Source organism: Vidua chalybeata, chromosome 3, assembly GCF_026979565.1.
Source record: "Vidua chalybeata isolate OUT-0048 chromosome 3, bVidCha1 merged haplotype, whole genome shotgun sequence".
In the NCBI taxonomy this organism is placed as follows: Eukaryota; Metazoa; Chordata; class Aves; order Passeriformes; family Viduidae; genus Vidua; species Vidua chalybeata.
Window position 1 is genome coordinate 13,493,897 of NC_071532.1, and position 22,955 is coordinate 13,516,851.

Sequence of the window (22,955 nt, forward strand, 5' to 3'; positions counted from 1 at the left end):
TTTGTAGGTGTAGATCTTGGCCCTTGTAATGTGCTCTGTGTTTGCAGTGTTCCTGTTCTGCCAGCAACTGGTTGAATATGTGATGAGTCAGTGCTCTGCCCTTTGTCCAGACTCATAGGTATTTAACCTTCCTGCTAGATTTTAGTTTCTGGATACATCGTACCTGTAGTCCTTGATCAAGTTTGCAAGCAGAGGTACTGGAGGACTTTGCACTGTACTGACTCAGGGGGCAGAACACAAGCGAGAGCCAGGCTCCTCCAGTTTTTCCTTCCCCTACCAGGCATTTTTCAAAAGCATGTGGCTCCCCTCACATCTGAGTGAGTCTGATGTGCACATTTTGGGGCTTAGGGCTCAAGTGCTGTGCTAACCTTGCATGCACAGCCAGGGACTCCCAGTGTGTGTCTGCTGCTGGGCCTCACCCTTCCTATTGGCAGAGGTGCAGAACCATGTATTTTCTTGTGTACATAGGACTGACTTACATGGATTTTTTTGACACAGCTGTTGAATTTATGGGCTTTTATAGGGATCTTTCTATACATTTTGCTTTATAGAGAGAAGTAACATAACCAGAGGTCTCCACTAGGCCTGCTGAATTTCAACTCCGATGTTTCTCTGTATACTCTGTAAAAACTGCATATTTCAGATGCTTCAACTTCAAATATAACAAAGGGATAGTAAATAGAATTGAATATGACTAATAAGTGCTTAAAATATTTGTAGATCACTATTTTTGCATAGATACTTGCCTCTAGGCTTTCTATTTTCCTCTAAGACCTTATCTAATATCCCTTTGAGTACCTATGCAAAATGGTCAAGACAATGCTCTTTTGCCCTATGGTAAGTTGGCAGTATGCTTTTATTTCACAGTGAATGTTTTAGTACTAAAGTGAGAACACAGCAAGTGGTGCATACTCTGATCTCAAATTTTTTTCATAAAGATGGTAAACAAGTCTTGTTCCATTGTTCTGCAGGAGTAAAGATATATGCAGAAGTAAAAACAATGTACTGTACATGAGAAGGAAAGTAACTTCACTAATTTTTTCATCTTAATATAGGTAGTGGGAATTAAATTGATTTAAATACATCCCTTTCTAATAAGTCTTTCCAGCATTACAAATCTCTTTTGCTTAGAAGAAGTTCTGAACCAGTTTAACACTTGAAAGTATTAAGGAAACTCTTCCAGTTCAAAATTCAACAGAAACATTTTGCAAGTAAAACAGAAAACAAGTTTATATCCGGTTTTAGATTCCCTCCCCTCCACCAGGTAGTCTAGGAATTAATGACTTCTTGGAAAGATTTAGTCTATAATCATGTATAGTTTTGTTTACATTAGGTTTTATCTCAGTACTTTAAAGTTTTGGTTAGCCTCTAGTTGACAAGATGTCTGAAAACTCAGAAGAGGGGAGGGAAGTGTAGCAATCAAGCATAACTAAGTCATTAGAACAATAGAAAAAAGTTAGCAGAAGAGAAAATGGCACTAGATAGATGTAGAGGGATAGAGAAGGGAGAGGTTTTTCTTTGTATTTTGTGTGGCTGTCTACAACACACACAACTCTTGTTTGTATACATCCTTCCCCAGTTTAGTCCTCGTTTGCTTCTCTGCTTGCTCCTGATACTAAAGTTATAGTCATGTGGTTTTACACAATATTTTGGCATCCGATTCCATTTGATTAAAAAAACTGAAGTAACTTGAAATGGCCGTAGTGCTTATTGTTGTTTGTCACTGTCCTTTTCATCTTTTTCTTTGTCAATAGCCTTTTAAATGTGCTTTTTAATGAAACTGTTTGCTCTGCTTCCCCTTCGCATCTTTCATCTCTCTCTCTGCTGTTTCCTTCCTTTCTGGGTGAGCCTTGTTCTACACGGGTTCCTTGCCGAGGTCCCCCAGATCACGCTCTCTGTCCCGTGTTTTCGCTGCCGTTCCCCGCTGCTCTCCGGATGCTCTAAGTAAGCTTCCTTAGTGGTCTTTCCCAGAGAGATCGTCCACCAGCCACAGGTCAAACTCCGCGGGCAGGGTTACGAAGCGGGCGGCTGTGGTTTCGGAGCAGCCACAAAGAAACAGGAACCGCTGCTCGAGAAGGCAGCGGGGCGCTGCTGGGGCGCCCGGGGCACGGCGAAGGGCGCAAGCGGGGCGCGTCCCCAGCGCCCTCGGGAGCGCCATGGCACCGCCTTGGTGGCACACAGCATCTTTTACACGGTGCTGGCCCTCGGCACAGCCCGATGGAGCGGCGCGTTCGTCTGCCCTCAGCAAGGCTCTGCTGCTGGGGCATACATGGCGTGGAAAGGGAGCCCAGCTTCGTCCCTTGGTGCCATGGGGAGAGCGCGGTGCTGCCGACATCTTCCGCCCTCAATCCCACACGCTCCTGTTTTCCCTTTCCTCGCGGAGCAGGCAGCGTGGCAATTCCTGAAAAATGTTGTGTCGCTCTCCTTCCCAACGTTGCAAACGATGTTCAAGAAACCCCTGTAGCCTTGGGCAGGGTTTCCAGCTTTTGGCAGTGAGAGGCCGAGCGCTGCTCAGAACAGGGAGGAAGCAGAAAAGTCGGAGCTACCAGGGCAGCGCCCGACGGGAGCATGTGGAACTGCTGCGAGACACCTGCCCTTCCCGCGCTCCTGGGCTGGGCTACGGGAGAGCCCAAGCCGTTTCAATCCCGCTCGGAGGTGGAGGTGACCATTAACCTGTGCTCCCGCTGCAGGGACTGCCCCTGCCCTGCCCCTCCCGCCAGCGCCCCCGCCCAGCCGATCGGACCGCACGTCCCGGCGCTGAAGCCCAGCCGTCCGATCGCCATCCCTGGAATTATGGACGGAGCAGGAAGAAGGCGGCGATCGAGGAATCCTCCCGCCATCCAGCGGAACTACAATTCCCAGGAAGCCGCGCGAGGCGGCGGGGCGAATCGGTCCCCGGCGCTGTCCCCGCCGGGCCACCGTAGCAGCGGGCGGGGGCGGCTGTCAGGCGGTGACGGCGGGCGGGACGCGCCCAGGTTGTTGCTGCTGCTGCTGCCGGGACGCGGCGGGAGCGGCGGCGGCGAGCCAGGCGGACCCGGCCCGGCCATGGACGAGCAAGCGGGGCCCGGCGTCTTCTTCAGCAACAATAACAATAACAACGCCCTCCTGCTGCCGCCGCCGGCGGGTGGGCCGGGGCTGGAGCCGGGCGAGGCGGCGGCAGCGGCGGCCGCGGCGGCGGCAGCAGGAGGAGGCGGCGGAGGAGGGGGAGTCTCAGCCTCCGGAGCCGCCGCGCCACTCTCGGCGTCCCGGGCTCAATACAGCGTGCCGGGCATCCTGCATTTCCTGCAGCACGAGTGGGGCCGCTTCGAGGCGGAGCGCGCCGAGTGGGAGGCGGAGCGGGCGGAGCTGCAGGTAACACTCGCGACCTTCTACCCTCCCACACCCCCCGGCTCCGGCGGCCGCTCCCCCTCCGTGTCCCTCGTCTCTACGCAGTTGGAGGGGAGCGGCCGCCCTGGGCGCTGCCGCGGCTTGTCGTCTTCCCCGAGAGGGAGCTGCCGGCCGGGCTATTTCGCTGCCCCCGAGGGCGGCCGCCCCCCGCCGCGGCCGGGCGGGGGGTGGGACGTGGCGGCCGGCCCGGCGGGGAGCGGGCCCTGCCCGGCGGCGAGCGGCCCCTGCGCGCTGTGCCGCTCTCGCCTCCTCCCCGGAGTTTTCCGGATGCCCCTCGGGGTCGGCCGCCCCAACTTGTCACCAGTTTCATAAGCCCTGTTAAAATCTGCCCCCGGCGAGCTGCGCGCCCCCGTTGTGCCGCGGCTCCGTCGCTTGTGCCGCGGTTGCCCCCGGCCCTCGGTGCCGCCCCGCCCGCACAGGGGCCAGGCCCGCGGGACCGCCTGGATCCCCTTCGGTACTATGGGCCACGTTGTGTAGTGTTTTCGTTTGAAAAGCGATGGGGTTGATATGCTCATTAATGCATGAAAGGACTGATAGTGATCTTGTGGTTAAAGAACTTGTGAGCTGCTGGCATAGAGCCATTGCTGTCAGATACTTCAGTGATGGTCGCGTTGCATTAACTCCAATAACAGTCGATAATGCAACCTTCGTTCCTCTTTGGTGGTGTTTACAAGAAAATCCCTGTGTTAAACCTTAACGCTGGCCATGTTGCTAGCAGCCCACTGTTTGATTTTCATTTGGCCACGTTTGAGACTGAAAAGTGTTTACGGGTTTCTTTTTTAGGTCTCCTTTCTTTGTCTCTTTCTTCCTGTCCATCTCTTCTTTCTTTGGCTTTCCTTGAAAGTACAGTCTTTGTCGAGAGAGTCTTGAGTCTATTTAGTAATGCATACCACTTCTCTGTTTTTTTGGTTATTGGGTTGATTTTTCCATCTTTTAAATTTTACTTTCTACAGTAACATCAGTCAACCACTCTGAGAAGAGTAGTAGGTGTGGCATTCTTTAATGAGAGCTCCCTTGTAGAAATTTAAAGGAAGTGGTCATGAGAACAAGAGAGTAATTTTTATTTTAACTTCCATAATTCAATGAGAAATTGGTTAGTAACTGAATCATATTTCTATTCACTACATCCAGTAAATACAGTATAGAAAGTTATATACATAGCTTAGCTATGTATAGGAATAACCTCATGTGTCGTATATCCAGTGGAGGCCCATAAATATCTTGACGTATATTCATAGCTGATTCAGATATCAAATATTGATTTGGAGAAAAAAAATCTGTTTTACAGGACCTAGGAAATTTTGCCAGTGTATTAAAAGTAATAACACTCTGCATATTTATCACATCCTTCAGCACAACATCCCTCCTTCTCCCCCACGTATCCCTCAAAAGCTTGGTGTTACAGATGAGAGAGGAGGAAAGAAATTGAGTATTTAGACTATTTGCAGAAGTCATGTATTATCTGTGGCAGATAACCCCATCACAAGTTGTTTGCTTGAGTGCCTTTGACTCTTGCCAAAACATCTCAATAAAGTTATAATTAGCTGTGGCTGGCATTGCCATGAGCTGTAACAGCATTTATCTGCTGCAGAGTCATGTTCAGGAAGGTGCAAAATTCTTGGCTATCTCTACAGACATCAGGCGTTAACGTCTGCTGTGACCATTTGCAGATGAATGTTCTTGGATCCATGTGAGAGATTTGTGGTATGGGTTCAGCAACTACAGGGTGGCTTTTAGAAATTGTACACCTGAAGCATGAGCAGTGTTAATTAAAGACCTGGTCTGTGCTCTTTCTGAAGCCTTTTGTTGGCCTGTATATTTGGAAATGTTTGACAGAATAATGGAAATTTGAGGTTGGGTGGTTTCTCTCTCTCAAGATAAAGATGCAGTGCTCCTCATTGTACTTTTATCCAATGCAAATTCCAGTGCTAGATTATCCATCCACTCTTGGGAGCCTGTGGGGCAAAGGACCTATTTAGTATGGTGGTCTTGGTATCCCATAATTTTTTCTTTCAATTCATCTAGTTTTAAGAGGTAGACTTCTTTTATCTCTGGTTCCTTACCTGCCATGATACTGAAATACTTGGGATACCTTATTACTTATTACCTTATTACAGTGTTACTGTGCTTGGCTTCTGCTCTGTAGTTGTTGGTTAGTTCCACTCTATCTTCTCTCCAAAAAACTCCTCATAAGTCAGTCCCATTGCGATTTCCTGGCTTTCTTTTCTTCCTCTCTGGGCTTCTTTTTATTTTCTCTTTTCCTTATCTTTCTAATTAACTGCGTGGAACTAAATGTGATGGTCAGGTAGAATACCTTCCTGTTGTGTTCTGTGGTACTTGTTCAGGAGACACACGCCCAAGCTCATAATATACGTGAGTTAGCAGGACAGGCAGTTTAATCAGTTCTTAGTTATTGTTCTAGTACTGCATTTCCAAGGTTTTTCTCCCTATCAGTGCCTGTATTTTTCTTTCCTTGGCAAATACTCATGCTTATTCTGATTTTCTAATTATTTTTCTTGAACCTTTTGAAATTATTGTTGCCTCTATTATATAATCTTCCTCATTCAAAGCAAAAGAGGACTTCAGTATTTATATCTATGTAAGCATCATTAGTAAGCTGTATATATCAAATAAGAATGAAAACAGATTAATATGGGGTTCCCCTAGATGCTTATCTGCTGATTACATATTTAACTTTTAATGTTTGCTTTCTGTTTACAGTACTTTGACATCTGCAGATTGAAAAATTATCCTAAGAATAGACTTCCATTATGCCCTGTGAAGTAATTAACTAGGATGAATAGTGACGTTATTAATCCTCATTTAAGTATTCACAAACAGACCTTTATGGCATTATAATCTATTTTCATATCTTTTCAGAAATTAGTGATTTTCCTTTTATTAGGTTCTTCTAGCAGCTGCTTGGGAGAGTTGACAAGACAGGGTTTCCTGTTCTGCAAGTTTTAAACTTCAGGTTTTTTTGTTCTGCATTTTTTTGGACTGACACAGAGACATTTCAGAGTCATCATTATATGTTGGACATGCCCATCCAAAAATAGCAGAGGGTTTGATCAAATGCATGTGCAGGGCACTGAAATCCATATCTTTGCTTGAGACAAGCAGGGGTTGAACTGCCTCCCATATTAGTGTCTTTCCTTAACCGTGGGTCTTCTGACTGCTTGGGAGTGACTGTCTCTTTCGGATGTTATTTCCCTTTTAATTAGCCATCTGTCTCCCCTGGGGGGAGCAATGGGAACTCTGCCCCGGGGGCTGGGACCCCGCAGAGCTGTACATTCTTGTCCCAGCAAGCAATGAGGCTGATGATCTTGGAAGGTGTGTGTGTGTGTGTGTGGCTTTTGTTTTGGCTAGAAATGTTGTCTTTGCAAGCAATGCATATGTTGCTGTGGAAAGTTTTGCTTCTGACAAACATTTTTCTGGCAAAAGTGCAGATTTGCAGATATTGGCATTTCTCCTCATTTCACAAATGGTCTAAATTGCAACAAACTGCTGTAACTGTGTTTAGGGACAACCCCCCATCCTGCTTAGGAGTTTTCTAGCTTTTGTCCTCTTCTGAAGTTTTCATTTCAAAACTCCTGAAGTTTTCATTTCCTCTAGCTAGTAATTTGTTTCTTTGGAGCAGTAGAGTCCATACGAGTGGTGGGACCTGATAGCATTACATGAAAATTATTATTCCTGGGTAAACTTTCCTTTGAAAAGGTTTGCAAGGAAATTAGGGAGAATGGGTGGATACAATGTGCTTGTGTTTCTACAGCTTTGTTAAAAATAGTCCTTGTAAGACAGTGCCAAAAGAACAAGAAAACACCACCCAAATGATAGGGAAGGAGATAATGAAATGAGATAAAATGTGGTTAAATGATAGCAAACAGCTGTAATAGAAGGAATGAGATGGAAGAAATAGATAAGCACTTGAGATGGGGTATGGAAGTCAGATTTAGTAATGTTAGCTCTCTGGGACAGGGGTCACAGATGGGGATCTTGCCCCTTGCTGCTGCTTTTCTGCTGCAAGAGGCAGGCGATGAAACCAGGCATGCTACATGGTAAGATTGTGGCCTTGGAGATAGACAAGTTAAAGTAAAGAGGAGAAGGGGCAAATCAGACAGATGGCTTTGGCTATTTATAGTGTGGTTTAGGACATTTGTTACTTGATTCAGAAATTGTTGATATTTACAGTTTGTTGGCTTTTAGATAACGGTCCTCTTGTTGGATTAAATTTCTAGTTAGAAGTTGTTCTGATAGTTGGATAATCTGAAAACGTTGTTCAGAGAAAAAGTAATGAGTAGTGAGTTGGTAAAATCAGTTATTAAGTTAATAGAAAAGTCCTAAAGATACAGTTTGACCAATAACATGGAAGATAAATGCAATTTGAAGACGTTTTGTATAAGATTCTCAAGTATGATGATTTAGGTCAAATTTCTGAGATTTTCAGTGAAAGCTGAATTGGCAGAAGTGCTTTAAAAGTCCTCTGTGAAATATTTTTTCTTGTAAGGCAGATAGTACAAAAGAACCAGCAGAGATTAATGTTATGTACATCTCCACTGCAGAAAAGCAATAATTGAAACTTTATTGTTTTATATATATCAGATAAATCAAAAGAAAGGCAGAAGAAAACAAGCCATGGTCACAATACTGAGATGTGTTTATTTGGGAAAAATGATGCTAAATGGGCCTTGGTGACTACCAGATAGCCTCTCTTTCAGAAGGTTTTTTTTTGCAAACTTTCTACTTGACAGATTTGTGTGAAACAAACTGTATTCTCCTCTACTTACATGTGTGTTTGCCAGCTAATTCCAGTATAATCATTGATATGCTGTGATGGCTTCTTTTACTTAAGCAAGGAGGACCAGTGAGAGTAAATGTTCAGTGATTTTCAGCAATTCAGAAGTTTGTAGATGTAGAATGTAAGTACAAACTGATGAGACAATGTTTTTGCAGATGTGTACCTGGTTTTTTTAGTTAGATTTTTTTTTTTTTTTGCATAATTGATCTGACCATTTCCTAGCATCAGATATTTCAGTTCTTCTCATATCTGTCAAACCTCTAATTTAGTTTTAGTGTAATGAAAATGTGTTTCTTAAGTAGCCTAAATCCTTTAGGAAAATGGTGCTGTAAATATTGATGTAGTATGAACTGAGAGAGTTTTACAATGTTACATTGTCTCCAAGTGGTCTTTAAACCTTTCAAACTCATCTCATGGAAAGTTATACTTTCAAAAAGAAAAAGGCATCTTTCTGTTTTTCTTGGTTGAGCAAATGGAATAGATTACTGCGTTCTAGGTGGAAAACTTTGGTTTTCAGTGTCAGGTTAACATATGGTGAAACATCTTAAGTGTCTTTATTAGTGCGCATTGTAATTAAAGTGGTATCTATCTTACTCAAAATGTAGCCTTTTTCTTTTGAGGGTCTTGGCTTATGGCAGTGTTATTGCATCAGAGATAAGTAACTTGGCACTGTTTGAACAAGTTGCAAATTTAACTTCGCCTGTATTGACGTTTCAGTAGACACGGAAACTTTATTTACTAATTTTAGAATGGTCTGTGTAAAATTCCCCAGGGAAGATCATGTGAATTTGCCTGAGACTTTTGGTTCATCTTAATTTAATGCTAAAAAAAGTAAGACTGCACAAATACCAAGCCTTAACTAAAAGTGTTATCAGTAAACAGTTTTCTGAGAAAGTAAGTACTGGTCAGTAACCTACTCATCTATTTGGCTTAACAAGGCTGGCAAGCCTTGTCAAGTCCTCATTTCTACGTTTCTTAGTTAAAAAGTGGCAAAAACAGAAGTAGATGAGGGATCCTTATGTTTTAGTCTGAAATGCTGAGAAATGCTTGGATAGCTGAAAGAGTTCTTTGGAATAATTTCAGAGTGCTCAGAATCCAAGCTTTGCAGACAATAAACTAGAAATAAGAATACTCTGAAATGTGAAAACAAAGGTTCATTTTATCTGAGTGACCTGTTCTGTGTGGGCCTGTAGATGAACTCATCCAGATGTTCTTTTCCTATTTGAAAAAAGTTTGCTATATGCTCACTACTGTTGAGTGTTTTTGAAAATAACCCAGTGATAAAGAAGTTAAATTAAGGATTGCAGTGAGGAAAGACTGCATTTTTTCTGGTCTTAGCCAGGAATATGCTTCCCTTTAGTGCAGTCACATAGGGCAGGATTGCAAACGCATCGGAGCAAAAATGGCATGCATGATATTCGTATCCTAGCTTGTAAACGGGAGGTAAGAACAAAATCACTTATCTTTGTATTTGTTTCACTTGATGCCCAAGTCAGTTCAGAGTGGTCATGCATCCTTGAATACAAGGAGTAGCTGATCCTGGATGTAGGAGTGAAGAACTGAAGTGTGCCAATTGTCTCTGCAAATGCTGTGTGGTCAAGTCTGGTTCACTCCTCTTTTTGTTACTGAAGCCAAATCTAAAAATGTCCTCCAGATTTTTTTCTCCCTTGTCTTGCCATACCCCAAGTGATTCATTCGGCCTGTGAACTCCCATTGTCTGTTTCAATGTGGGCCATGAGTCTGTTTATCAGTCCTGGTGCTGACTGCTGTCGCTGCATTTCTGCCGTTCTTGTACAGCAAGTGGAAAGGAATTTGAGCATTTGCAATTTAGACTCCAGCTCATAATATGTGATTATTTTGTGACATTCAATTGCAGTGTTGCTTATAGAATTACATAATAGAATTAAAAGCTGTGCTCTTTTTGTGCTTATATCAGTGTACGTGGCATGTGCTCTTGGGTTGAAAAAGGTTAATGTTCACCACTTAAGTACGTGTACCACAGAAATGACTGGTGAGAAAATTTTTGCTTATGAAGAATGATTAAATAGGCTGACTATACATTGCTTGGCAACTGTTTTGATGCTTAAAATTACTAGAAGACTGAAAAGCAGCACTGAAGAGAGGATAAAAGAAAGACTAGCTATCTAAACAGAGATATATGTAGTAAAATGCTTCAAACTGCAGAAAGACAAGTCTTGCTGTTTTTGAGATGCCTAAGGTAGTAATCAAGGTGTTGCCAGGTATAAATTGTGAATAAATTCTGGATCTTTTTTTAGGAACTTTTCAGTCTTACAGAATTTGTTTTTCAAACAGTGTTTTCTCTTTGAAAACATTGTTTGAAAATCAGAGCCAAAGAACTAAGTAAATGGCATTTTCAGCCATAGTTTTTTTACTGTAAACTAAATCTTTGATTTCTTTTGGATGGTTTTTCTGGGTTTATCTCTGATGCTAGTTTTAGGACATCTCTGAGAAGTCCAACAAAAATAAGGTGCCAATAGCAGATCGTGCTCTGCACTGGTCTCATGAGATGCTATCATCCAGCGAGAGCATGTGAGGGATAAATGGGATGAACTACCTTCTGTGTGGGGTGAAGTCAAATATGCCTTGGTGCCTGCCAGTCATTTCAGCCTGTGGCCCCACTTCAGTTTTGTTATCTTAAGTGGCTGCAGGAATTACAAAAGCTCCCTAGCCTCTCTTGGCACAGAGTGCTAGTAGGTGTGTGTAGTGATGTGAAGTATGGCGCCTCTTAAAATTGTTCCCTAGTTGTACTAGACCATTGGTATTTCCCTTCCCCCTTCCCTCTCTTTTGTTCTCACCCCTGGGGCATGCCTACACTTATTTACAAATATACTTAAATATGTAGTGCTTCAGTGAGCCAGCTATAATCTAAAATACTGAGTACCCTGGCAGCCTGCAGAATCCTTCTGGCAGATCTTGGTAGACTGGTTAGCACAACTGTTCCAGATTGATTCATCTTTATAATGTATTTAGTTATTTTAGCTATCTGCATATTTTTTGCAATACTTTCCCTGCAGTTCCCCCCCACCATTTTGTTCTCTTTCTCTCAACCTCTGAAGACCTGGTTGTTGAATTATGGAAGCATTATGTAGAGAATTGTGTGTCTTAGTAGCACTTTGTCAAATGATGTCTGTTGACCTTTAAATGCCCATAAATGTGAAGTGACATTTACTTTAAAATATTATGATAGCTATTTTAGAGAATAGAAAGGCTTTTTATAATTTTTGAGTCTTATGAATTAAAAAAAAAAAGCCTTTTAACTTGAAATAGCTGTAAAATCAGAAACCGATAGAAGTTGATACTAAATGTCCACCAGTTGTTTTGTGGTCATAGTATGCTTATTTTTTTAAATTTCCTGTTAAAGAGGAGTATTTTTTTATCTCCTGCTCTTAGGTAGTGTCAAGGTGTAAGCCTAAAAAGATGTCTAAATATAATATACTTTAATCATGCTTATTGTGGTTGCTGATTTGAGGAATTATAAATTTCAGTGTAAATTTTTAAACACTGGTAAAATCTGGACTTACTAAGATGTGATTTCATTATTTAATTACGTTGTTACGGCTGCTAAGCCTGTATTAGGAAGTCAACAACATTTAAAAAGTTGTTTCTAGCCCAGTGCTACCTAAAATATTGTGTCACCTTTTTGTCTACTTCACAGTGATGTGACATTAGAGTCATTTGGGGAATTTTGTTGAACCATAGTGTGGTTGTCTCTGAAAATTTTTTTAATATAAGAATGAATATTATTTTTGAAACCTCTTAGTAGAGAAGTGGAATAGTTAAGGTATCTACAGTGCTGTAACGTAGACTGGATGTGTATGACACTTCTAGGTTATGTTGCAGTTGGTCATACAAAAAAATTCAGTGAGATGAAGTGGAAAAAAAAATACTGGACTCAACAATTGCAGCTGAAATAGAATGTTCCAGGCATGTCTTTTTCCAGTGTTCTCTGGTTTTGTGGTGGCTATTTTTGTTTGGTTTGATTTTGGCTTTTTGTTGGTTTTGTTTTGTTTTCTCCTTCTCTCTTGATTTTAATGTCACAGTTGAGTTGGAATACAGTAACTTGTAGCGCATAGCTTGGAATAAACTCGAGGCGGATCCTGCCTTGATTCTTGCTGTGGAGCCAGCGGGGCCGGGTGCTTTGTGATGGAGACGATGCGCCCCACCCATAAGGCAAGGAACAATATGAGGTTTTGCATGATCCCCATAGGCAATTTTGAGGTTTGCAAAGACTGGCTTACAACTTGATGCATTTTAACCTTATTACCTAGAAGGTCAGTTGTCACAGAACCTGTTTGTTGGGAATATTTGCGAATTCTTGAAATTTTTGGCTAACTTTCCCAGGAGTGGCCAAAACACAAGTGTAGAACAGTGTTGCAGATTACTCAAAGTGGAAGAGAATCTACTTTGCTCCTCTACTCCCTCAGGTGTTGCTCAGGCTCCAGATTTGACTTGGGTTAAAACTGCAGCCATGGGAAGTCACCTGTGGAGTCTCAGTCTATTGGTAAAATTCTGTCGTTTATGCCTGAAACATAAGAAAACTGTAGTTGTGCAGTTCAGTTACAATTTTTATTGTGTTTCAACCCAGACCTCCTGCACATTAAATGTTTGCACAGACATTTAGACAGGTGTTGTCTTTGTATTTTAATTGGAAATACTGATCCTACAGTTGCCACTGTATTGTTCTAAAGACTGCGAAAATACTGCTACATTTTAGATATTTAAACTCACTGTACTTGTTTATTCCGTTTACATTTATCTGCAAAGTGCTTGTTTTACAGTATGAACATTTAGGTTCCTTTGCATATTTTCGGTGAATTGTCAAAATAATGAAATTTTAAAGAATGAAATCTGTTTAAGACATATGAACTGTTAGTATATTACTGTTAATATAAAACTTCAGTTATCATTTTAATACTGTCCTTACTTGCAATATAATCAAACATGAATATTGTCATTAAGAATTTCTCAAATAACATTTAAGCTTACATGTATAACTGATTTTTATTGTCCACTGAGGCTGATGTAATTGTAATTACTCAGTACATGTATAAATGAGGGATAAGGGTTGCTAACATTTTGTGGAAAAGAGAGGGAATATTTCTCTATATTATAAAAATGACTAAATCTAAGTATTCTCATTTCTAGAGCCAGAATTCTTCAAAAATAGTGAGTATTAGGCATGCTACTGTGAAGAAAAGCATGAACAAACTATGCTAGAAACCATGCAGCCTCCAAGGAGAGAGCAAAATTATTCTCAGTTTCTGGAAGTACCAGTAAAACTTCCTGTCTGTAAATTATATATTTATTAACCTTGAAAGATCCTAGCAATAAGCTGATGTAGGGCTGGAGCAATGGCTTCTGGGCTGGGGATTCTTCTGTTGTTGCTGTGTGCATTTTAAGTAAGAAACACAAGTATTTCTTGAAAATCCAGGAAAAAGGAAAGTTCTAAGACATCATTAAGAGCATGGACATATTACTTGCAACAAAAGATGTCCACATGAAGGAGGTGTCATGTGGTATTTCTTAATCATATCCATTTATGTCTCTCCCTCTGACAAAAGGAAGCTGTTAAAACTACTGAGAAATTGCATTTTTTAGTTTTGTTTAGGCTGCTACCAGTGGAAGATGACTTTAGTCTCAACTATTGGCACAGTAATGCTGCTTTGACCTTTGTAGTATAGCAGTGCGTGAGCTGTGTTGTTTGCCAACCTTCCAGGTAAAAATTCCAGCGTGTTCAGTCAGTTCATTCTTGGCTAGAAATTGCTTGCAGACAGCAGGTCACATAATAGATCACTTCAGCTTGTGTCCTGATGGCACTGGATGATTATCTTCATCCCAGACAAATACATATTTACATCATGATTTCTGTTTTAAAAGTTCATTTTGATGTTCTCTCCCTTTTGATGAGAAGAGCGCATGTTTAGTTCCACTGGGCCTATGTGGAGATAGGGAGTGAGAATCTGTGTGTCTGTACAGTTACTGCAGACTAAGTTATATGTGCCTGAGATGCTCCTCTAGGGAGGGATGCTGACCTTGTTGAGTTGAGATGCTTCTTGCTCAGTTACATTCCTCAGGGTAGGAAATGCTGACTCCAGCATCAACATTTCTTTTTCCTGTGTCTTTCTTTAAACCTGGGCATAAAATTAGAATTCAATTGTAGTTGATGCCAGAGTGAGAGATCTTTCTTTTGATTTTTGACTTTTTTTTTTGTTTTAATTCAATTGTATTTCCCCTGTTGAAAGTAAAGAGTGACTTAGTTGGAGAGCAGCCAGTGTTTTTCTCTTGTCATAAACTGGCTGGTCTAGTTGGTGACTGGCAGTTAAAGATCCTTCAGGTGTCTGTCAAGCTATTTGCTGACTGTACTTGAGCAGTGAAATTATGTCAGCTGGTGTGATATTTTAGAGCAGCTGCTATTGCTGGCCACCAACAAATGGCTTTGGGTGTGAGATTCATCATGCCTGGTCACCAAAGTCCAACTGAGTTAGCTGTGTGCCTTCCCTTTTTAGTTGCTGGAGAGAAAATGGCATTTAGAGAGACTGGTTTTTCTCACCTTGGGGTAAAAATCTGCAGTTAGATTCTTTGGAAGCAACTCTCTCCATTAACTAAAATATCTGGGGACTGCTTGCAGGGTTGTGACAGGTGAGGATAGGATATTCCTGCTCATTTTTAATCCCTGACTTTGCTGGGCATTTATTTAAATGAAAGGGTTATAGGTTGTCATGCTCAACAGCTGGTGGTGTGGGCCAGGTGCCATTTATCCTGGCTGTGCTTCTCCAGAGACAGATGAGATGCATGAAGACTTAGCTGTAGAGGTGCAGAAAGCTTGTGATCCTGGAAATGGCAGGTGAGACTGAGGCATGACGTGGTGACTGCCTGTAGGTATTTTTGCCTAAAAAAGTGTATTTATGAGTTGAGCAAGCACAAGAACTTGCCTCTTGATTTGAACATTAGGTAGAAAATCAGGTAGTTCTTCCTTTATGATTAGGAATTAATAGCTTGTGTTTGTCATAATTTTCTATTTAAAGGAGATTTTTCACAGGCAACTGAATACTTGTGCTGGAAGTTGATAGAGGTTAGCTGTCTATTTTTTGCTTTACTTTTATTTACTTATGTACCATTTCTCTCCTTGTCTCCCTCACCAAAATACCTTTCCCTGTTTTCCTTTTTCTTCCTCTCTTAATTACAGTATTTCTGGAGAGCTTTCCTTAACCTATTTTAGTAAGTATCATAATTAACACTTAACCCTGTGTTGCAAACAGGGTTTTATTTTTCTTTTGTTCTTATTTTAGCTGAACATGGTTTACATCAGGTTTTTTTACTAGTGTCATGTATCTATAGAATTATACCCTAATTATACACTCCTTCAGTTGGTGAGCAGAAATACTTTATCTTCTCTTGCTTATTGTTGGTAAATACTTTTATCTACTGAAGGCTTTTTGTATGCTTATTTTATTCATTCCTTATCCTTTATTGAACGTTTATCCAAGAGAGAAAACAAACCCTGTCAAACAAACAAAAACTGCTTTATTTCTTATCTTTTTCTTCCCCCCCTTTTTTTTGTTTTTTGGATCTGTAGCGAGCATGCCGTTTAGAAGCCTTATCTATGCAGTGGTTTTTGTAAGTGTTAAATGTTTACGAAGCATAGTAAACCAACTCCTTTTGAACTCTACAAATGAATATTAAATTAACTTTGGAAGACACACACACACTTAAGAGCTAAGCTGAATGATTTTGAGCAAGCAGATTCTAAATTGAACACTTCCTTTTGCAGGCCCAGATTGCCTTTCTTCAAGGTGAAAGGAAAGGACAGGAAAATCTGAAGAAGGATCTAGTGCGAAGAATCAAAATGCTGGAATATGCGCTCAAACAGGAAAGGTACGCTGCTTTTGCGATGAGTATGTGATGAAGAAATGCTGAAGACAGAAACTTTATTTTTGACAAAACCAAGAAATATTTTTTCTGTCTCTACTCAGTTTTCAGATTGATAGATTTTACTGTACTAAGTAAAACGAGTAGTCTAAATGTCTGCATTATGATAGGAACAATAGCTAAAATAGTACGGCTTGAAAAACATGCTAACAAAACCCATAGCTGATCAATAACGAATGCTTTCCCTTGGTAAAATTCCACTGAACTGTATAGATTATACTCCAGAATTACAGTGTATTTTCATTTTGTTTAAAGTAATAGCTTTTTTTACTAATGTGTGTCAATTGAAATTTTGAATAACTGTCTTCAGTCTAATAATTACTAGTTTTTAATCTTGCTAAGTTTTTAGTCTTTTCAATGTGAGAAATTCTACAAGAATATCTTCTGGAGGTTAATTGTGTGATTGAAAAAATATTTATGTTTACTGGTTAATCAATGGTTCATGGACATTTTAGTACAAGTCCTCAGTTTACCATTTTATTCTTATGTATACTTTCCTGTTATTCTAACCTTTGAGGCAAGCCACGTCGTTTTTTTTATCATGTTTTTGGAAATCTCTCTGTTCAACCGATTTATTTTAGGCCAAGTTTAGTTTAAATTCTTTTAATTAGTGAAATGTCTTCTAACATTATTGAATAAAGAGTATATTTATGGTACTGCTCCAAAGCGGTCATTGCTTACCTATTACCCATTATCATTTTCCTATCAAATAATTCCTGCTTCTCTTTAATAAAAGAAGACTCTGAAAGAGTTTGTTTAGTAGAAATAAGATTTAAAATACACACATATGCAAATGAGGAATAGAACATCACTGGTAGATAATTTTAAAATGACACCAATAGTTACATTACTGTACTGCATTCAGATTTGCTCATTTTATATCGGCTACTTTAGCACAAGATATGTCTTCTACCATCCAGTTCAGAACTTTTTGGTAGCAACCAGTTAATCCACTAGCATGGGGATGCAGCCAGGGTTCTGGCCAGCAGTAGCCCCAGGGCTCCAGTGTACTTTCTTCTGCTTTGCGAGTTCTTGGAGGAATCTTTAAGGTAGTTACTCTTTTTGCCCAGGCCTTGTTGTGGTACTAAACTGATATTACATCAAAGAGCACAGAAAAAATACAAAAGGTATGCATAATGGAGTTTGCAGTTTATGGCTGTGGAAAGGATTACATTTGGAGCATGATTACAAAGCTTAGTGTCATTGGTTCAGCTAAAGATATACTCGTAGTTATATGTATTCTGTGAAGATTTCTTGTGTTTCAAAACTGGTGGAGCTATTCCTGATTACGTAAAAGTATTTTTAACCCTTCATGTTCATAACGCACAGAAGTTAGCAATTCAAAATTATCAAACTATGTGAATACATTTTTGTGTACTATCAGAAAAACTTTGTAACATTAAAAAACCAGAAATCAAACTTCCATATGGATGATGAAAATGTCCCTCAGTTTTATAGTGTAAAATCTACCTAAATTATGACATTTAAAACTTAATGCAGCAGTCCCTGTCAGGATTAGGAAAAAACACTTGGTGGCTTCTTATTACAGTTTTTACATCTGTATCTTTTATGTTGCATGTTTTTCTGCAGTGTGTGGCATTAGCCTCGGTTACTCAGGTCAGTAGGCTACAATCAGCTGATCTGATCCAGTGTGACAGTTCCAGTATGGGTGTGCAGTGGTTCTGTAAGCAGATGTGATGCTTGTGACTGGTGTGTGTGCTGGAGACAGCTATGTATGAGTTTGTAGTTTTAAACAGCAGTTTTATTTGCCAGTTTCTAAAGAAATAGTCTTGTATTTCTTTCTTGAATTATCTCTCAGCAAGTATCTTGCTTGATACTTGAAAGAACGGCAACATACTGAGCTTGGAAGCACTGCTCTGTTTCCCAGCATTTTCCTAAATCAGCTGTCAGCCTGGTCAGACAGTAGTCAGGATGCTGGCATTTTCCATTGGGTTCTTAGAGCTGGCAAATGTGATCCTACAAGGTAGGAGGAAGACATTCCTGTCAAGTTTGGGGAAGGTTGGTGTGCTGTGAGGGGACAGGGAATCATTCCTGTATTCCTTCATTTCTGCTATGGCTGTGTAACATTTCAGATCTTTCTTAGCTGGATGAAATAAGTTATGAGTAAGAGAACAAAATATGAAGTTGTGGACCAGAGTACTCCATGTTCACTATGCCCTCAGGAAACCATGAAAAAGAAATAAGAAACATTTGTTTTCTCAGGTACATGCTTCTATGAGCTGCTGTTATTTATAGTGGCTGCTCTGCATTTCTTTTATCAACCAAATAGTTTCAAATTTTACTATAAATTAACAACTTCGGGACCACTGTTGTTGTTTTCTATTTCATGTCATGTCATTGTAGTGTGGGTAAGGTAGAAAATAAGTTTTACTACTGATGGTCATGCTTTTCTGGCAAATTTAGTTTAATGTTTAGTCTTTATGTCAGTAATTGTGAGATTACCTTTTTATTGTGTGTGTGTATAGCAGGCCAGGTTATTTCTGCTGAAGAGTCTTAGTAGGCGAAATAGCAAGGAGCTTAGAAGGAGCTAGTGGGTAGTTAAGTGCTAGCATTTTTCAATAGCAGTTTTGATGTAGTTTTGCCAACATCCAGTAGATTGCAGTGTGAGGCTATTCAGAGTTGAGGGTTACTTTTTATGACTTTATCAATACTTGTTCCACCATCAGTAAATTGCACTGGTGCCTCTGGATTTTCAGGAGCTAGCTGAAACATAGTACTGTTTCTCTCAAGTACATGTCCTATTTCGGCTAGTCTAGTCCACTTCCTGTCTTAACATATTTCAACCAAAGAACTGGACTCCTGAGCTATGTCTCTAGAAACAGTTGATTTAATTTTGTGTTGTTTTCTGCACTGATGTGTCTGATCAGTGTAAGGCTGGCGCCTTCTCCCCTGGGTAGAATATCTCGCTGTGCTGTTCCTGGCAGTCGTTCTTGTTTATGTCTCTTGATTTGGCGGCAGCTCCCAGATCTTCTACGGATGTTTTGGCAGGCTCCCTCAGCACAGCTGGATCAGATGCTTCAGGTCTGGCGACAGATATTTCCAAGAAATAGTGGCTTTTTTTGACTGGAATCAAATTTATTTCTATGTGAAGTATTCAGAAAAGTTTCACTGCACTCAGTCTTAGGAAATGTAGATGAAGGCTTTTAGCATTTTCCTAAGCAATTCTTGTGTGGCAGCCATGTTGAATGTTTCCAAGCACTGAACAGAAGACACGTAGTTTAATGAAAATACTGCTAACCAAAAGAGGAGAATTGTGTAATGAAGGGCAGAAGCCAGAGCAGTGGTAATATTCATACTTATTTGAGTAAGGAACATAGTTTCACAGTGCTAAAATAGCTTTCTTTCAAATAACTGGAAGGCTAGTCTTCAGATAGAAAATACTTTCTATTAAGTTGTATCCTTCAGGTGGTCATTTTCAAGTCATTTTTCTGTCTCTGCATACTGTTAATAATTCATATGTAATTTTCAGAGATGGAATGTAAATCACTGAAGTTGAACAAGTTTCAGATAATAAATCTTTGTTTCTTTTTCTCCCCTGCCACCAAACCACTGTCCTTTTTTTTGACCAGATGATACAAAGGTTGAATAAACTTTCATTTTCTTTTCACTTTTTTTACACAAAATATCGTTTATATCTTTTTTTGATGATAATATCACACTACTGGGATGTGTGAGCTAAAGTTCAAAGTGAGCTGTAGAAGGCCATTTTAAAGCTGTTAATAACTGGACCATGTGATTTCTGCAAAAGTGAAAAAATTAAGCATTACAGGTGGGCAGGAGATATTCTGTCATTGTAAAAACAGATTAAATTAAAATGTGCTAATGGAATAAGTGGTATTTTGAATTTGTGTAGAAAAGAATTAAAGGTTATTTTGTGAAAAGTTTCATACCCTTTGATTGCAATATGTGTAACTGAAGGGTCAAGACTCCCTTCTAGTCCTGGAGTCTGAGTCATGGTGTTCAGCCCTTCTCTTAGTGCACTTTAGAAAAAGATTGTTTATCTTTCATACCTGTGACATTTTCAGCTGTATCATAAAAAAGTGTCTAATAATAAATCTCATCCTGCCTGAAGAAGTGTAGAAGGTATTTCCTAGATGACCTGTTGGCAGTCTATATTGATTTTATGGAAGGTTTTTGTAATATTTTATTTAACTTTAGAAGCTGACCACGACTGAAGATGAGTTCAGTGTGTCACATACTCTGGCATGATACTCATGTTTCTGTTTCAAATCTGTGTCTTGCTCAGAGACCTGAATTTATACCAATTGAATTTAATTCAGATTTGATTATAGCATTGGGGTTTTTTTGTCATTTTGTGCAGTCAGTACTCTATAACTTTGTTTTTAACTTTTCCAGCAATATTGAAAATAAAGATTACTTTTTGGGGCTTTTCATCTCTTCAGTTGCCTCTTCATTAGAACATGATTCTTTTGCCTTTTCTGCAGGGCTACTGGTCTCTGCCTGCAATATACAAAGTTAGGTCCTCTAAAAGATGAAACCTTAGTCCAGCTTGGACCTAAAATAAATTTAAAGGGCCAGTGGTGTGCAAGACCATGTAATCTACATTATCCTCTTGTGGTAAAGAATAACAACAAGAGCTTTAAAAGCTGTTGCGTTATGAGGTGAAACCAGTTACAAAATCCTGGTTACTAACAGTTTAAAATGGATTAAGAATGAATAATCTCATTTTGGTGAAATGTTTCCATAATGCTTTTCATGAGTGGGGAAAACCTGAGTAAGAAGAAAGACTATTACTCTTGATTTAAGTGGGAGGTGAAATTAAAAGTGAGAAAAATGGATTTAAGAGATCGAAATAAATATACTGAGAAGTTAAAAAACCTACAGTCTCAATCTTTGAAAGATGGATTTTGGAGAACATGAGATCTGAGGAACAGGAAAGGTCCAAAGAATGATCCTTTCAGTGAACCTAGCAAACATTTTTCTTAGGCTGGAAATGATTAACAAAACTTGATAAGAAAATTAGTGAACACGTAGAGCATATTGGAACTTGGTATAATACCCGTGAACTGAAAGCAAGTGTCAACTGCTGCAAAACTAACTTCTCCCAGAATTCTTTGAAGGAATGAAGTAGAACACAACATATGTCAGTAATGCAGATTAGAGCAGAGTATTAATATTTGTTCACTTCTGTTAAGTCAGATCAAAATAGATTGCATATTAAGGTCTCTTGATTTCATGACTACATAAAAAATGGTACTCTTTAAAGTTGGTGACAGAGTGGAGGATTTCTTAATTCTTGATTAATCATTGCTTTTCATTAGTGTTGGTGGAGGAAAAGTATACATAGCATAAATGTTTAAGAATATTGATGAAATGCAGTTGTTTTACTAGGGCAACATGTAAGAAATGGATAGTTGGAAAAGGAAAGATAAATATTTTGATTGAGCATTCAGCTTTGATTTTCTTCTACTCTTGGTTATTCTTTTCTATACTGACCAAAATGTTTAACTTCCATCTATTGCTTTAAATTCATTTCAAGCACGTCATTTCTCCTCTTCTTGTTGATTGCTGCTCAGCTGAGTTAGAGCTTAGTGCTCTGACTCTTGAGAGTTAGTTCCTTCATCTGTCAATGTTGCTATGCCTAAGAGGCACTTCTTCACTCTTCACTTACCCTCCTCAGTCAGAATTAAATGTTTATTATAATTAAAATACAGCTGGATTAGTAGGAATCTATTACTATCAAAATTGAAACATAAGAACTACGAAGCATTCTTCAGCACTATTTTGTTAGAAGTAATGGGCTTTCTTGATGAAATAGGAAAATGCAAAAGAAAACAGTAATATAATGAAGATGTTTAAGAAGCAATCTATAGGTGTAGGTAACTTGAAAACATTTTCTGCAGCTGTTCTTGATATAGTCATGTGATTTTAGTGAAAACTTGTCTCATACAATTACAAAGTGTCAAACCCATTAGTTTTTTCAAAAACAAACTTTAAGCGGAAGAACTCCCTTATGCCTAGTGGACCTAATGAAACTCCTTTTCATGTTGGTGCATATGACAGGTTTTTTTGTTTGCTTGTTTTTTTCAGGCTTTTTCTTGCTACCCTACACTTCACTCTGTACATTTGCATTTGAACTGTGTGTATGTGTGTGCTGTTTTATTGTCCCACTACTCCCAGGCTGCACATGCAGCATTTCCTGAGTTCTCAGCCTTTTGTTTAGGGTAGGAACTGGTGTAAGAGCCACTCTTCTACCTAGCTGTGAATGTATAAAACTTGCAATTTTGTACTTTTAAAGTTATGGTGTCAGAGAAGGAGGGAACAGATTGCAAAACCAGTAAAGGCTCACTTTGCCTCATTTTCTCTGTTGCACTGTTAAAAGTCTACTGTAATGAATCTTGGTTGACTTACGTGTGTGTGTAATACTGTACTACTGTGCTTTTATTATGTGTATTTCAAAGTCTGTACATACTGAGTCTTTAGGATGAAGCTTCTCAAAAAAGCATTTCCATTTTTTTGTAGCTACTCCTGTCATTATATTGCATGCTCTGTGGGGCTTATTACATTAGACCATTTGAAGGCTAAATATTTTTTGAAGAATGTCTCAATTTTTGCACTTGGTCAAATGGCAGACCTAGCAGCTTTGAGAGAAAGTGGTGTGGGTGAGCTGTCACTGCTAAATCTCATTTAGAATAGTTCTGGCTGAGGGCCTGCTGCTGTTGGAGAGCACAGCATTTTGAAGAATACAACTAAAGTTTGCTTAATGGAGTGACAGTAGGAGATATGAAGTAGATGGCACTGAACTGACAAGGGTAGTAAAAATGTTTCATCAACGTTG

The 22,955-nt window shown here is 39.8% G+C and overlaps 1 protein-coding gene across 2 annotated transcripts in view; it reads left to right on the forward strand.

The window, feature by feature from the left end:
- Positions 1-3,045: 3,045 nt before the first annotated feature.
- Positions 3,046-22,955, forward strand: part of STRN (striatin) — a 68,607-nt gene continuing 48,697 nt past the window's right edge. The window contains exons 1-2 of one of the 2 annotated variants that reach the window (XM_053937771.1): positions 3,046-3,351; positions 15,978-16,081. In XM_053937771.1, coding sequence (XP_053793746.1) covers positions 3,046-3,351; positions 15,978-16,081 — 410 coding nt within the window. Of the gene's footprint in view, positions 3,352-15,977; positions 16,082-22,955 lie in introns of those variants that run through there. The other variant, XM_053937772.1, reaches the window with a different exon arrangement.